Consider the following 18,215-nt stretch of genomic DNA (forward strand, 5'->3'; position numbering starts at 1 on the left):
TCTCACCCCTCCTATTCAACACAGTGTTGGAAGTACAAGTAACTTTTCAAGTAATCTGGATACCTTTCACTCCCAATCAAAACATCAAGCAAACGATGGAGAATTTTTTTTAAAAAAATTCTATACTGTTAGAAAATACAAAATAACCATCTTCTTTTTTTTTTTTTGAGATGGAGTCTTTTTCTGTCGCCCAGGCTGGAGTGCAGTGGCACAATCCCAGCTCACTGCAACCTTCGCCTCTTGGGTTCAAGCAATTCTCCTGCCTCAGCCTCCCAAGTAGCTGGGATTACAGGCACCTGCCACCATGCCTGGCTGATTTTTGTATTTTTAGTATAAACATGGGGTTTCACCATGTTGACCAGGCTGGTCTTGAACTCCTGTCCTCAAATCCGCCTGCCTGGGGCTCCCAAAGTGCTGGGATTACAGGCGTGAAACACCATGCTGGGCCCACAAAATTACCATCTTATACCCTTAAAGGGTTGGATTTTATTTTGTAAGAACTAGACCCTATCAATAATGGATTGTGATACTACATGGTCAGATTAAACACTAACCTCTAAGACCTAATTCAGAAAATAGCTTGAGTATAGGAGGACTGAGCATCTCCTGCTCCAATGTTTTTGTCACACGAAGTACTTTATTACTATGGGATCACACCATTCTCAGTGATTTACTATTTCAGCTAACCTATAATGGTAATATATATTGCCCTATTCAAACATTTTCACACTTTTTTAGTTAAATTAAAAGAGAAACAACTAAAATTGCGTGAATTAAAGTGGTTAGAGCAAAAATTACATACAAGGTACTTCGTGTTTAGTTTGCTATTCAAAATTTTAAGTGCATTAGTGTAGTAAAAAGACTAGGCAACATTGTTTTCTGGAATGTCATGGTTTATAAGAAAAAAATGTGACCTTTTAATTGAAAACAGCTTCATAAATAACAGATATATTGTGTAAACACTCTGAGTATCTGTTACTCTGAAGAATTACACCCATACTTGAATAAAATCTTGGTAAATCCAAGAAGCAACAAAGAAGCCTCAAAGTAAAAGTTCTTCAGAAAGAACAAAGAGATGATGAAGATTCATTGCTTATTGGCAAATACACCAGTTAGCGAAAACACTATGACTGGCAGGCAATGATCATACAAATCACAAATCACAACCAAAGATAAATGAGGCAGAAGAGCAAGGTGGTTAACAGCATGGTCATTTGCATAAGACAGACACATGTATTCAAAGACCATGACGCAGATACTTATTTGCTTTGTGATTATATACAGGACAATCATATAACTTCTCTGAGATTCCATTCTCCTCTCTTTATACCCATAATATGGAAAAAATCATATCTACGTCACTGGCTGTTTGGGGAACTAATTACTTTCGTTCTCCAAAACTTAGTGATGAACTAAGAATAACTATATTTATTATTAAAGAAGAAAAGTTAAAATAAGAAAGAAGATGGCAGAGTAAAAACGGTGTGATGACAGGTCATCAGTTTACAACAAAAATAGATCGACATTGATATAGCTGATGGGGGGGACCCTGCACGGACATGATAAACAACATCCAAACAGCCCAATAACCTCACAGATGCCCCATAAACTATACAAAGGTGTAACAATCAAAAGAATGCTCAAGTAGGCTGCATGCCTTATGAAAGAGCAAACCAAGATTCACTCACTTAAGTTGTTTCTGAAGTTACCACCATAGGTAGCACACAAAGGTACATAATTCACTTCAATAACAGACTAGAAAAGACCATTTATAGTAATGTGTAAAACCTAAGGAATGCTACAAAATCAGAAAATAGATGAGTGTATAAAGCAAGCAGCATAATAAAAACGCACAAACTCTACAGGGAAAAAAAAAAAAATAAACAGCTGGGCACAGTGGCTCACACCTGTAATCCCAGCACTTTGGGAGGCTGAGGTGGGAGGATTGCTTGAACCCAGGAGCTCGTGACCAGTCTGGGAGACATAGTAAGACCTCGTCTGTACAAAAATTTTTAAAAATTACCTGAGCATGATGGCATGCAACTGTGGTCCTCACTACTGACCTGAGGCTGAGGAGGGAAGATAGCTTTATAGCCCTAAAGGGTTGGATTTTATTTCATAAGAACTAGACTCTATCAATAATGGATTATGATACTATATGGTCTGATTAAACACTAACCTCTAAGATCTAATTCAGAAAATAGCTTGAGTACATGAGGACTGAGCATCTCATGCTTGAATGCCATGATCGCACCACTGCACTCCAGCCTGGGCGACACAGCAAACCCTGCCTCAAAAAAATAAAAAATAAATAAAAATAATTAAAAAGAACATTTAAATGCATTTGAAAGAAACAAGTATAAAATAATTTGAATGAGTAGTATAATAATCATATATTTAAGTTAGGTCCACAAAACTCAGAAAGGTGACTGGTTAGTCTTCAGAATTGGGTCACCAACTAATACTTATTACACAAGAAATGCAACTTTGAGCATAGCCTTTGGGAAGCTAAGGTGACTCTATTAAAGATGACAGCAAGGATTTATGAGAAAATGAGTAGGAAGACAGAAAAGAGAAAAGTAGCAGATTCTTATGATAGTGTTATTTTAAAATATTAATATATTTCAAGTATCTGAATTCATAATTTCAAATAATTTTTGAAGCAATAACTGTTTAAGATCATAACTGACTTCAAATCCAGTGGCTTCCACTCATAGTCTTTTTTTCTTCTTTTATTGCTCCAAGGTGAATCACTTATAATCACTGTGGCCAATATTTGTACAGAGTGTCAGCTAGAAATTTTCTTTACATCATTTACACTTTTAGTTGATTCAAATCTAAGTTTTTAGTAGCTGATATTATTATCAGAACATATTTAATTAGTTCATTATGCCCACTGGTTGCTAAACTGTAATAAGGGAGATGAATTCTAATAGTAATAATATACTAAAGATCAAAAAGATAACACCTTCTCCTTTTGAAACTATAGCTTATGAACTTCAGAATGGAGCCTCGTGTCAATGCCTCACTCCTACTTCCAACAGAAAGTTGCATGATGTCTCAGATAAACCAAAGAAAAGACAGAGTTCTGGTGGTGCCTGGAATTTCAAAATAGGGTTTATATACAACAAATTTTAGATTTAAATTACTCAGAGGGTTAACAATTCTTTTTTCACAAACACCCTTACTTTAGCAGCAGCAGGTGTTTTATATTGAACATGATATTTGAAAGCTGAGAACTCTTTTTCAGGAGATTTCCTTGTCATCCAAGGAAGAATATGTTTGGTATAGTTTCATATATTGTGTTTACATTACACAGTCTCTACCATAGCAACAGGCTATTAAATATTTATATCAAGCAATTAGAACCTCATTTAAAACAACAAATGTTCTTGAATATTACCAAAACAAAAATCTTTTCTTTGAAATTTTAATGTAGAATGCAGGTGAGTTTTCTCCTTCCTTTAGATAATGGTGGTCCTTTACACTTACCATATAATTGTCCCTTTAAATGTTCTGTAATTAATGGCACAAGGCAAGTAAAGCATACTTTCAATCAAACATGGAAATATTTTCTTACATACTTCATTCCTGCTTCCTTCATGCTCCCTTCCCACATACTGCCCTCCACATGTAACATGTATTAAGTGCATATGACAGTAACATTCAGCTCTTTATCAGCTCTTCTAGGTGGATAGATTAAAGTTAATGTGATGATCTAGTGCTAAGGTCATTGAGTCACTCAAGAAAGATGAATTTTTCATGTTTATCAACATCTTATTTAATAATAGCAAGGACAACTTTTTGCATATTATTTTTTAAAATGCTTATAAAAGGGCATTTTACTTTAAATTATTAATTCTTTAACCAATCTGTAATTAATGTCTCAAACTAGATGACTGAACCTGAAGGTTTTAAAAAATCAAACTACAGTGAATATGTAGCATGAAATTATAGTAAAATATCAGCATGCTAGTGATTAAACAAAACCTAAATCAGAGCACTTTCCTACATCACTATAGTCATATTGAATAGTGACTATATAAAATGAGAAATTGTCTGCATCATATGAATACTATTGATGACAAGCCTTTTTTTATTAAAATGGCAAGAATACAAATAGCTTATATCAGTAAAATACAGTAGCATTCAGGCTCTAATATGAACATTACATCAAATGTACCTATGGATAGATAAGGTTTAAGAGATTTAGGAAATTGGGAGAGGAAGGAAACATCACTTTTCTTGTTCCTCTAGATTACAGACAGCTGCCACAGACAATAAAATAAAATGGCAATTAAGTTGATTGCAGTACTTGAAAGAAAACTTATTAAAAATACAGATTTTTAATAAAATCTTACATTCTTGACAGATATATCATCACCTACCTTTCTAAAAACAGTAGTAGTAAACACAATTGTAGAAAATGTATGTTACTTAGTCTTTGAGTGGTACAATACTATAGGTTTTAAAACCTGACAACACTCCTACTTTCTGCTGCTTCAATCTCAGATTATGGCATGGAATTTATGTAAGGTTGGTTCCAAAATGGAATATCAAATCCCAGGCCAGTATCAGTAAGTTGTACCCATTTTGGCATAGATTTTCCAGCCATGAAAACACAAATCACAAAGAAAAAAAATTAACCAACAAATTATTTGAGATACCAAGAAAGGGAAGGAAATCAGTTTTGTAAAAACATGTTTCCCTGTTTTAATAAGCTTCTTTATTTACTCCGGATAGTGAACATAACAGTGTTCAATAGTGAAGTAAGCAGATTTTACATTCACTATCACTGCATGGATAGAAAGAGCCATATGCATTTTTGTTTTTATAAGTCATCTCAGATCACTGCAACATGGCACATTAGAACAGAGATTCAGAGACACAAAGTTAATAAACATATTTAACATTGCCAAGCATTTAAAAGATAAATGCACTCATGTAGCAAAAAAAAAAAATCAGTTTGTAACTTTGATCTTTCTCAGGGATGTGAAGAATCATTTCAGGTGTCAGAAATCTCTGTAGCAAAGATTCCTATAAGAGAAAAAATCATGCTGATTAATATTTTTAATTCAACTTTTTCAACATGTGTAACAAATGTATTCTAGTAAGTGTATCACTTCAGCAAAATGTAAGATTTTTCTTCATTTCTATGAAGGAAAACAAAAAACAATATATTTTCTCACTCAGTTTTCACAAATTGTGGTACATTCATACCATGGAATACTATTCAACAATAAATAGGAATGAACTATTGATACTTGCAGCAGCTTGGATGGATCTCACGGGCATTATGCTGAATGAGAAAAGTCAGTCTCAAAAGGTTATCTTAATATGACAGAATTATAGAGATGGAGAAGAAAGTAGTGTTTCCCAGGAGACAGGGAGATGAAGAAGGGCAGGGCTACAACTATAAATAGGCATAATGAGGGAGTGAATTCTTTGATGCTGATGGAACAACTTCACATCTTGATCATAGTGGTGCTGTGTGTGGATTGTAAAATATATATATATACACATACAAACAAATGGGTGCATCTAAAAACTAGTGAAATCTGAATAAGGCCTGTAAACTAGTTAATCACATTGTGCTACTGTCAATACCCCAGTTTGTAAGATATTCCATTATAGAAGCTGGGGTAAGGATATGTGGGACTGTCTGTACTATTTTTGCAACTACCTGTGAGACTATAATCATTCTATTTTTATTTTTTAATTACTATTTTTTGAGACAGAGTCTCACTCTGTCACCCAGGCTGAAGTGCAGTGACATGATCTCAGCTTACTGCAACCTCTGCCTCCCAGGTTCAAGCAAATCTCATGCCTCAGCCTCCTCAGTAGTTGGGATTACAGACATGCACCACCATGCCCAGCTAATTTTTGTATTCTTAGTAGAGATGGGGTTTTGCCATGTTGGCCAGGCTGGTCTCAAACTCCTGGCCTCAAATGATCCTCCCGCCTCAGCCTCCCAAAGTGCTGGGATTACAGTCACGAGCCACTGCGTCTGGCCAAGACTATAATCATTAAAAAAATACCTGTGGTACATCTATACAATGGAATACTACTCAGCAGTTAAAAGGAATATGTGACAACTACTAATACATGCAACAACCTGGATAAATCTGAAATATATTATGCTGAGTGAAAGTCAACCACTAGAGGCTGCATACTGTATGATTCCATTTCTATGACAACCTGGGAAAGGCAAAACTAGAGAGGCAGGAAACAGAGCAGTGGTTAGAGGAGAGTAAATTTAGTGTGATGTCTGTTGTCTAGATAATAGGTGCCAGTCAAAGGACACCATTTGAAACTGATAGTAAAAGGTTAAGTGAGAAAAAAGGTGATTAAGGGCATTGTTAATCATATTAATAGAAAGGTAACAATTAAAATAAAATAAACTCTTCATAAAAGCCAAAAGAAATTTGTTAAGAAGCAAAGAAGACTGATCAAATGAAGAAATACAACAAATATCACACAGTACAGAAAGTAATTATAACTATTGATGTGACATAACAGTCATATCAATAATGTAAAAGATTTTAACTCATCTATTTTATTTATACTGTTCTATTCTATTTGTGAGACAGGGTCTCATTCTGTTGCCCAGGCTAGAATGCAGTGGCACGATTATGGCTCACTGCAGCCATGACCTTCCAGGCTCAGTTGATCCTCTTACCTCAGCCTACCAAGTAGCTAGAAATACAGGCACATGCCACCACATCTGGCTAATTTTTTTTTTTTTTTGTATTTTTAGTAGAGATGGGGTTTCACCATTGCCCAGGCTGGTCTCTAACTCCTGGGCTCAAGCGATCTGTCTGCCTCAGTCTCCCAAAGTGCTAGGATTACAGGTGTGAGCAACCATGCCCAGTGTAACTCACCTATTTTTAAAAAAGATTTTCAAAATGGCCGGGTGTGGTGGCTCATACCTGTAATCCTAGCACTTTGGGAGGCCGAGGCGAGTGGATTACCTGAGGTCAGGAGTTTGAGACCAGCCTGGCCAACATGGTGAAACCCTGTCTCTACTAAAAATACAAAAACTAGGTCAGGTGTGGTGGCTCATGCCTGTAATCCCAGCACTTTGGGAGGCCAAGGCAGGTGGATCAACTGAGGTCAGGAGTTTGAGACCACCCTGCCCAACATGGCAAAACCCCGTCTCTACTAAAAATACAAAAATGAGCTGGATGTAGTGATGGACACCTGTAATCCCAGCTACTCAGGGAGGCTGAGGCAGGAGAATTGCTTGGACCTGGGAGGTGGAGGTTGCAGGGAGCTGAGATCCTGCCATTGCACTCCAGTCTGGGCGACAAGAGTGAAACTCTGACTTACAAAAAAAAAAAAAAAAAAAAAAAAAGGGGTATCATTCCAAGATGGCGAATAGGAACAGCTCCAGTCCACAGCTCCCAGTGTAAGCAACACAGAAGACAGGAGATTTCTGCATTTCCAAGTGAGGTACGGGGTTCATCTCACTGGGACTTGTTGGACGGTGGGTGCGGCCCACAGAGTGTGAACCAAAGCAAGGCGGGGCATCACCTCACCCGGGGAAGCACAAGGGGTCAGGGAATTCCCTTTCCTAGCGCTCGGGTCACTCCCGCCCTAATACTGCGCTTTTCCAATGGTCTTTGCAAATGGCACACTAGGAGATTATATCCCATGCCTGGCTCGGTGGGTCCCACACCCATGGAGCCTTGCTCACTGCTAGCACAGCAGTCCAAGATCGAACTGTGAGGCGGCAGCGAGGCTGGGAGAGGGGCGTCCGCCATTGCTGAGGCTTGACTTGGTAAACAAAGAGGCCTGGAAGCTCGAACTGAGTGGAGCCCACCGCAGCTCAGTGAGGCCTGCCTGCCTCTGTAGACTTCACCTCTGGGGGAAGGGCATAGCCGAACAAAAGGCAGCAGAAACTTCTGCAGACTTAAACGTCCCTGTCTGACAGCTTTGAAGAGAGCAGTAGTTCTCCCAGCACGGAGTTTGAGATCTGAGAATGGACAGACTGCCTCCTCAAGTGGGTCCCTGACCACCTAGTAGCCTAACTGGGAGACACCTCCCAGTAGGGGCAAACTGACACCTCATACAGCCAGGTGCCCCTCTGAGACGACGCTTCCAGAGGAAGGATCAGGCAGCAATATTTACTGTTCCCGCTGGTAATACCCAGGCAAACAGGATCTGGAGTGATTGGACCTCCAGCAAACTCCAACAGACCTGCAGCTGAGGGTCCTGACTGTTAGGAGAAAAACTAACAAACAGAAAGGAATAGCATCAACATCAACAAAAAGGACGCCCACACCAAAACCCCATCTGTAGGTCACCAACATCAAAGACCAAAGGTAGATAAAACCACAAAGATGGGGAGAAACCAGAGCAGAAAAGCTGAAAATTCCAAAAATCAGAGTATCTCTTCTCCAAAGGAACGCAGCTCCTCGCCAGCAACGGAACAAAACTGGACAGAGAATGACTTTGACGAGTTGACAGAAGTAGGCTTCAGAGGATCGGTAATAACAAACTTCTCCGAGCTAAAGGAGGATGTTTGAACCCATTGCAAAGAAGCTAAAAACCTTAAAAAAAAGATTAGACAAATGGCTAACTAAAATAAACGGCATAGAGAAGACCTTAAATGACCTGATGGAGCTAAAAACCATGGCACGAAAACTACATGACGCATGCACAAGCTTCAGTAGCCAATTCAATCAAGTGGAAGAAAGGGTATCAGTGATTGAAGATCAAAGGAATGAAATGAAGTGAGAAGATAAGTTTAGAGAAAAAAGAGTAAAAAGAAACAAACAAAGCCTCCAAGAAATATGGGAATATGTGAAAAGACCAAATCTATGTTTGATTGGTGTACCTGAAAGTGATGGGGAGAATGGAACCAAGTTGGAAAACACTCTTCAGGATATTATCCAGGAGAACTTCCCCAACCTAGAATGGCAGGCCAACATTCAAATTCAGGAAATACAGAGAACACCACAAAGATACTCCTCGAGAAGAGCAACCCTAAGACACATAATTGTCAGATTCACCAAGGTTGAAATGAAGGAAAAAATGTTAAGGGCAGCCAGAGAGAAAGGTCAGGTTACCCACAAAGGGAAGCCCATCAGACTAACAGAGGATCTCTTGGCAGAAACTCCACAAGCCAGAAGAGAGTGGGGGCCAATATTCAATATTCTTAAAGAAAAGAATTTTCAACCCAGAATTTCATATCCAGCCAAACTAAGCTTCATAAGTGAAGGATAAATAAAATCCTTTACAGACAAGCAAATGCTGAGAGATTTTGTCACCACCAGGCCTGCCTTACAAGAGCTCCTGAAGGAAGCACTAAACATGGAAGGGAACAACCAGTACCAGCCACTGCAAAAACATGCCAAATTGTAAAGACCATTGATGCTAGGAAGAAACTGCATCAACTAATGAGCAAAATAACCAGATAACATCATAATGACAGGATCAAATTCACACATGACAATATTAACCTTAAATGTAAATGGGCTAAATGCCCCAATTAAAAGACACAGGACTGGCAAATTGGATAAAGAGTCAAGAACCATCAGTGTGCTGTATTCAGGAGACCCATCTCACGTGCAGAGACACACACGGGCTCAAAATAAAGGGATGGAGGAAGATCTACCAAGCAAATGGAAAACAAACAAAAAACAAGCAGGGGTTGCGATTCTAGTCTCTGATAAAACAAACTTTTTTTTTTTTTTTGAGATGGAGTCTCACTCTGTCGCCCAGGCTGGAGTGCAGTGGCATGATCTCGGCTCACTGCAACCTCTGCCTCCCAGGTTCAAGCAGTTCTCTGCCTCAGCCTCCTGAGTAGCTAAGATTATAGGCAAGTGCCACCATGCCCGGCTAATTTTTGTATTTTTAGTAGAGACAGGGTTTCACCATCTTGGCCAGGCTGGTCTTGGAACTCCTGACCTTGTGATCCACCTGCCTCGGCCTCCCAAAGTGCTGGGATTACAGGCACGAGCCACCGCGCCTTGCCTAAAACAGACTTTAAACCAACAAAGATCAAAAGAGACAAAGAAGGCCATTATATAATGGTAAAGGGATCAATTCAACAAGAAGAGCTAACTATCCTAAATATATACATACCCAATCAATACAAGAGCACCAAGATTCATAAAGAAAGTCCTTAGAGACCTACAAAGAGACTTACACTCCCACACAATAATAATAGGAGACTTTAACACCCCACTGTCAACATTAGACAGATCAACGTGACAGAAAGTTAACAAGGATATCCAGGACTGGAACTCAGCTCTGCACCAAGTGGACCTAATAGACATCTACAGAACTCTCCACCCCAAACCAAGAGAATATACATTCTTCTCAGCACTGCATCACACTTATTCCAAAATTGACCACATAGTTGGAAGTAAAGCACTCCTCAGCAAATGTAAAAGAACAGAAATTATAACAAACTGTCTCATACCACAGTGCAATCAGTCAAATTAGAACTCAGGATTAAGAAACTGACTCAAAACTGCACAACTACATGGAAACTGAACAATATGCTCTGAATGACTACTGGGTAAATAACGAAATGAAGGCAGAAGGATGTTCTTTGAAACATATGAGAACAAAGACACAACATACCAGAAACTCTGGGACACATTTAAAGCAGTGTGTAGAGGGAAATTTATAGAACTAAATGCCGACAAGAGAAAGCAGGAAAGATCTAAAATTGATACCCTAACATCACAATTAAAAGAACTAGAGAATCAAGAGCAAACACATACAAAAGCTAGCAGAAGACAAGAAGTAACTAAGATCAGAGCAGAACTGAATGAGATAGAGACACAAAAAACCCTTCAAAAAATCAATGAATCCAGGAGCTGGTTTTTTGGAAAGATCAACAAAATTGATAGACCGCTAGCAAGACTAACAAAGAAGAAAAGAGAGAAGAATCAAATAGATGGAATAAAAAATGATAAAGGGGATATCACCACCGATCCCACGGAAATGCAAACTACCATCAGAGAATATTATAAACACCTCTATACAAATAAACTAGAAAACCTAGAAGAAATGGATAAATTCCTGGACACATACACCCTCCCAAGACTAAATCAGGAAGAAGTTGAATCCCTGATTAGACCAATAACAGGCTCTGAAATTGAGGCAGTAATTAATAGCCTACCAACCAAAAAAAGTCCAGGACCAGACAGATTCACAGCTGAATTCTACCAGAGGTACAAAGAGGAGCTGGTACCATTCCTTCTGAAACTATTCCAATCAACAGAAAAAGAGGGAATCCTCCCCAACTCATTTTATGAAGCCAGTGTCATCCTGATACCAAAGCCTGGCAGAGACACAACAAAAAAGGAGAATTTTAGACCAATATCCCTGATAAACATCGATGCAAAAATCCTCAATAAAATACTGGCAAACTGAATCCAGCAGCACATCAAAAAGCTTATCCACCATGATCAAGTTGGCTTCATCCCTGGGATGCAAGACTGGTTCAACATACGCAAATCAATAAATGTAATCCATCATATAAACAGAACCAAAGACAACAATCACATGAGTATCTCAATAGATGCAAAGGCCTTTAACAAAATTCAACAGCCCTTCATGCCAAAAACTCTCAATAAACTAGGTATGATGGGACGTATCTCAAAATAATAACAGCTATTTATGACAAACCCACAGACAATATCATAATGAATGGGCAAAAACTGGAAGCATTCCCTTTGAAAACTGGCACAAGACAGGGATGCCCTCTCTCACCACTCCCATTCAACATAGTGTTGGAAGTTCTGGCCAGGGCAATCAGGCAGGAGAAAGAAATAAAGAGTATTCAATCAGGAAAAGAGGAAGTCAAATTGGCCCTGTTTGCAGATGACACGATTGTATGTTTAGAAAACCCCATCGTCTCAGCCCAAAATCTCCTTCAGCGAAGTCTCAGGATACAAAATCAATGTACAAAAATCACAAGCATTCTTATACACCAACAACAGACAAACAGAGAGCCAAATCATGAGGGAACTCCCATTCACAATTGCTTCAAAGAGAATAAAATACCTAGGAATCCAACTTACAAGGGATGTGAAGGACCTCTTCAATGAGAACTACAAACCACTGCTCAACGAAATAAAAGAGGATACAAACAAATGGAAGAACATTCCATGCTCATGGGTCGGAAGAATCAATATCATGAAAATGGCCATACTGCCCAAGGTAATTTATAGATTTAATGCCATCCCCATCAAGTTACCAATGACTTTCTTCACAGAATTGGAAAAAACTACTTTAAAGTTCATATGGAACCAAAAAACAGCCTGCATTGCCAAGACAATCCTAAGCCAAAAGAACAAAGCTGGAGGCATCATGCTACCTGACTTCAAACTATACTACAAGGCTACAGTAACCAAAGCAGCATGGTACTGGTACCAAAACAGAGATATATATCAATGGAACAGAACAGAGCCCTCAGAAATAATACCACACATCTACAACCATCTGATCTTTGACAAACCTGACAAAAACAAGCAATAGGGAAAGGATTCCCTATTTAATAAATGGTGCTGGGAAAACTGGCTACCCATATGGAGAAAGCTGAAACTGGATCCCTTCCTTAAACCTTATATAAAAATCAATTCAAGATGGATTAAAGACTTACATGTTAGACCTAAACCCATAAAAACCCTAGAAGAAAACCTAGGCAATACCATTCAGGACATAGGCATGGACAAGGACCTCATGACTAAAACACCAAAAGCAATGGTAACAAAAACCAAAATAGACAAATGAGATCTAATTAAACTAAAGAGCTTCTGCACAGCAAAAGAAACTACCATCAGAGTGAACAGGCAACCTACAGAATGGGAGAAAATTTTTGCAATCTACCCATCTGACAAAGGGCTAATATCCAGAATCTACAAAGAACTTAAACAAATTTACAAGAAAAAAAACAAACAACCCCATCAAAAAGTGGGCAAAGGATATGAACAGACACTTCTCAAAAGAAGACATTTATGCAGCCAAAAAACACATGCAAAAATGCTCATCATCCCTGGCCATCAGAGAAATGCAAATCAAAACCACAATGAGATACCATTTCACACCAGTTAGAATGGCGATCATTAGAAAGTCAGGAAACAACAGGTGCTGGAGAGGATGTGGAGAAATAGGAACCCTTTTACACACGGTGGGAGTGTAAACTAGTTCAACCATTGTGGAAGTCAGTGTGGTGATTCCTCAAGGATCTAGAACTAGAAATACCATTTGACCCAGCCATCCCATTACTGGGTATATACCCAAAGGATTATAAATCATGCTGCTATAAAGACACATGCACACGTATGTTTATCGCGGCACTATTCACAATAGCAAAGACTTGGAACCAACCCAAAAGTCCATCAATGATAGACTGGATTAAGAAAACGTGGCACATATACACCATGGAATACTATGCAACCATAAAAAAGGATGAGTTCATGTCCTTTGTAGGGACATGGATGAAGCTGGAAACCATCATTCTGAGCAAACTATCACAAGGACAGAAAACCAAACACCACATGTTCTCACTCATAAGTGGGAATTGAACAATGAGAACACTTGGACACAGGATGGGAAACATCACACACTGGGGCCTGTCATGGGGTGGGGGGAGGGGAGGGGGAAGCATTAGGAGACATACCTAATGTAAATGACGAGTTAATGGGTGCAGCACACCAACATGGCACATGTATACATATGTAACAAACCTGCACGTTGTGCACATGCACCCTAGAACTTAAAGTATAATAATAAATTATAAAAAAGAGTGTAAATTTCTCAAAAAAATTCACAATGACCCATAAAGCAAAACTCAAATCCATACTGTATATAAGAGATATACTTAAAACGTAGTTACTCAAAAAAGTTAAAAATAAAAATATTTACCATGTAAATAGAAACAACAAGAAAATAGGAGTGGCAACTCTAATACCAGACCAAGTGGAGTCCAGCAAAAGAAAAAAATCTAAATGCATAGGAAAAGGACACTTTATAAAAGCCACATTCCATGATGAAGAGTGACAGTTCAGAACATCAATGCAACAAATAAAACAGCAAACCACCTATATAAAGCAAAATTTAGAGGATATAGAAAAAGAAATTAAAACATACTAATAATAGGAGACTTTAGAACACCACTCTTGATATAAAACAGGTCAGATGAACAAATATTAAAGTCATATAAAAGATCTACAAAAAATGAAAAAGTGGAGGTATTTACACCAGAAATTGGCAAGAGCTACAGATTAGGGCCTCCCCCTCCTCTCCTTTGGAAAGCCAGTTTACCAGCACACCACTGAGCTATCCCTACAGAATTAAAAATACCACATAGCCTCTATAATTAAATAGTGTGGGACTGCATATGAACAGGCAGATCAATGGAATAGAAAGTCCAAAAAGAGATCTGAATGACTCGGACAAAGAGTCTTTTAAATCAATGATCTTGCAACTTGATAGTCAGTTGGAAAAAGATAAAATTAGATCCATTTCTCAAACCAAACATAAAATAACTCCAAATGAATCAGATATCTGAATGTAAAAAGTAAAACTATACAAGTACTAAAAGAAAACATTCCTCTACTATCTAGGGAGAGAGAAAGATTTGCTAACTATGAATAGAAATCCAGATGCATTCAAGGAAAAGGTTTAAAATCTGACTACACAAAAATAAAAAACTCTTTATAGAGAAACAGGCAATACAGTAAAAGTAAAAGACAAATGACAAAAAAGTGAGAAAATATTTGTAGCATGTATCACCAATAAAGAGATAATTTCTGAAATGTACTAAAAATTTTTTTAACAAAAAGATCTAAAGTCCATTAGAAAAATAGGCAGAAGAAATGAATAGCTAATTCAGAAAAAGAGATATAACAATAGCCCTTAAACCTATGAAAAGATATTCAACTTCACTCACAGTATGAGAAATGCAAATTAAAACTACACTGAAATACCATTTCTCATCTACCGCAGTGGCACAAATTCAAAAGCTTGACAGTGTGTTCTATTAGTGAGGCTAATACAGTACGTTCACACATTGCTGAAGGGACTGCAGAATGGAGGGGAATGTGGCACTGTCTAACAAAACTACATGTGTATTTACCCATTGACCCAGCAATCCCACTTCTAGGAATTTATTCTGAAGATACTGCAACAACATGAAAATATATATGTACAAGATTATTCATTACAGCCTTGTTTGTAATTGCAAATTATTGGAAACTCCCTAAATGTCCAAGTTTAGGAGGTGGGTTGCATAACTATGGTACATCCATACACTGGAGTAGTGTGTACCTGAAAAAAAGGAATAAGGAGAATCTCTATGAATCAATATGGAGAGATTTCCAGGAGATAGTGTTAAGTGAGAAAAGCGAAGTGCAAAGAAGCATGCTACTTTTTGCATAAACAAAGAAAGATATGTATCTGTGTATCATTAGCATAAAACCACAAAGAAAGGGGGTGGAGGCATGGCTGATGGGATGGAAGGCATAAAGAGAAAGTGACACTTCTCTTAGTATTATTTTTTGCAGAATGTTGACCTTTAAAAGCATGCTAATCTACATATTCAAAAATAAAATTAAGTTGAGGAAAAAACTGGGAAGTGGAAATATGAAAAATGAAAGCAAATTGAAACAAATTAATCCAATGTTACTTGCAATGAATACCATGACCAAAATAAAAGATGGAAAAACATAAATCCAAACAAGTTACAAACTCAGTATTTAACTATATGCTCTCAAGACTTGGGCAAGGCAGCGTACAGGTGTAAGAAGAAAGAACTGCAAACAAATTCTGAGCTTTTAAAAAGCTGGCCTGTTCAGGAGATCGAGACCATCCTGGCTAACATGGTGAAACCCCGTCTCTACTAAAAATACAAAAAATTAGCCAGGTGTGGTGGCGGGTGCCTGTAGTCCCAGCTACTCAGGAGGCTGAGGCAGGAGGATGGCGTGAACCCAGGAGGAGCAGCTTGCAGTGATCCGAGATCGCACCACTGTACTCCAGCCTGGGTGACAGAGCAAGACTCTGTCTCAAAAAAAAAAAAAAAAAAAAAAAAAAAAATTGGCCTGTTTATTGTGGTGACATCCGTGAAGAAATTTTGAAACTATTGCAGATGCATTCTGGGATTGAGCAAATTAGTAACTACATTGATATTGTTGAGTAAACATGTTAATGTTGAGCCAAGGTTCTCACTGTAGAAGAAAGAACATATATATAAGTAATGGAAGAAAGCAAGGATGAAACCTGTGGGCATGGTTTGGAGTTTTGGTTATATTTTTAAATGAGCCTCTGTGAGTGGTGTGTGCAAGTGTGTGTGTGTCTGTGAAGAAACATACAAACATGTGAGCACATGAGCCACCACATGTGTATATAAGAAAACAAATGGGGTAAAATTTTTTAAATAGTCAGTATGGGTAAAAGGCATGTAGATATTCTTTGTAGTCTTATTTTTGTAACTTTTTGAAAGGTTGAAATTGTTTCCAAATAAAAAGTTTTTATGAAATTTGTGATACATAGAAATATATCTAAAATATTTTCCTCTGAAAAATGAGCTGATTACTTTCCTAGAACATATAAATTTTGTGGTGCTATAATAACCAATGTTTTGTAATTAAATGAAAGAAGTTAATGTTGGAGAAATAAAAAGAAAATCAAACTCTTAAAATACAATTTATGGGACAGATGGAATATGGCAGATAGGAGACAGGACTAATGTGCAGCTCCCACATGGAAGGACAGAGCAGTGTTAAGAGACTCATACTGTGATCTTTTGCTCCAAGATTCACTGTAGGAATATACCAGGAAAACCAAAAGAATTCACATATCCTTTGAAAGAAGTGGCATGCTGCTGCCAATTCCATGAAACAGGTGAAAAACCGTGAGTTCCCAAAGTGTGAGTGGGAAGAATACCTACCTCCGAACCCATGTCCCCACTGGGGAATCTAAAAATCCACATCACGGGAGAAAAATTTAACCTTATCTAGAGATGAAAGGGATTTATGGAGTCACATAAAGTATAAAAGTGGAAGTAGCAGCAGGAAGTGCCTTGCATGCACTCCCAGTCTCCAGCTCGAGCCCAGGGAAGCCAGCAATGACTATCACACAGGTGTCCTTGGGAAGGCAGCCAGCAGAACTGGGGAGGGGTCACAGAGTGAAGGAAGCTCCCAACTGAAATTGGTACTGGTTTTGACTGGGCACAAATTTTCTTGAGCAGAGTCCAGGGGACGAGTGGAAGCTGCTGCAGATAGGAGCCAGGGCAAGAATAGCCAGACAGGGAAGGGCCAGGTTCAAATGCTTTGCTTGCTTTTTCAGCGGGGTAGCTCATGGCCTGGGGCAAAATCTGAGCAAGGCACTGCAGGAGCGAGGCTGGCCTTGCCAACTACATGGGAGCTGGGCAAGGCCTCTTGCTACTGGCTATTCCCCATTTCTCTGGCAAACTATATGATACAGTAGAGGTGGCCAAGATCCCCTCTATAACATAACCTCATTGGCCTGAGAACCATACCCCCATCCCCCAAGGTGGCTGTGGCAAGCCCTGCCCAAGGAGAGTCTGAGCCCAGACCCACCTAACCCTGCCCCGACCTAAAGTGATGCATCACTTTCCCGTCACCTCTACTAGAGCAGGTACTGGTATCCATGCTGTTGCCAGGCTGTAGTACAGTGGCGCAATCTTGGCTCACTGCAACCTCTGACACCTGGGTTCAAGTGATTCTCTTGCCTCAGCCTCCCAAGTAGCTGGGATTACAGGCATGTGTGACCCACCTGGCTAATTTTTGTATTTTCAGTACAGACGGGATTTCGCCATGTTGGCCAGGCTGGTCTTGAACTCCTGACTTCAAGTGATCTGCCCGCCTCAGCCTCCCAAAGTGCTGGGATTACAGGCATTAGCCACCATGCCCAGCCGAAGACAGGTCTTTAGAATTAGCCCAATCAGACAAAGACAAAGAAGAATTTTAAAAAATGAACAAATCCTCCAGGAAATTTGGGATTATGTTAAATGGCCAAACCTAAGAATAACTAGTGTTCCTGAGGAAGAAGAGAAATCTAAAAGTTTAGAAAACTTATTTGAGGGAATAATTGAGGAAAATCTCCCTGACCTTGCTAGACCTCCTCCCTGACCTTTAAATGTGCCTCTGCAAGTGTGTGTGTGTGCAAGTGTGTGTGCGTCTGTGAAGAAACATGCAAGCATGTGAGCACATGAGCCACCCCATGTGTATATA

At 38.8% G+C, this 18,215-nt stretch overlaps 1 protein-coding gene across 1 annotated transcript in view; it reads right to left on the minus strand.

Annotated features, from left to right (window-relative positions):
• Positions 1 to 4,707: 4,707 nt before the first annotated feature.
• TSGA10 (testis specific 10) overlaps positions 4,708 to 18,215 on the minus strand; it is a 151,377-nt gene continuing 137,869 nt past the window's right edge. The window contains 1 exon segment of the mRNA XM_030828593.1: positions 4,708 to 5,037. Coding sequence (XP_030684453.1) covers positions 5,013 to 5,037 — 25 coding nt within the window. The 3' untranslated portion in view covers positions 4,708 to 5,012.

This window comes from Nomascus leucogenys, chromosome 14, assembly GCF_006542625.1.
Source record: "Nomascus leucogenys isolate Asia chromosome 14, Asia_NLE_v1, whole genome shotgun sequence".
NCBI classification, from domain to species: domain Eukaryota; kingdom Metazoa; phylum Chordata; class Mammalia; order Primates; family Hylobatidae; genus Nomascus; species Nomascus leucogenys.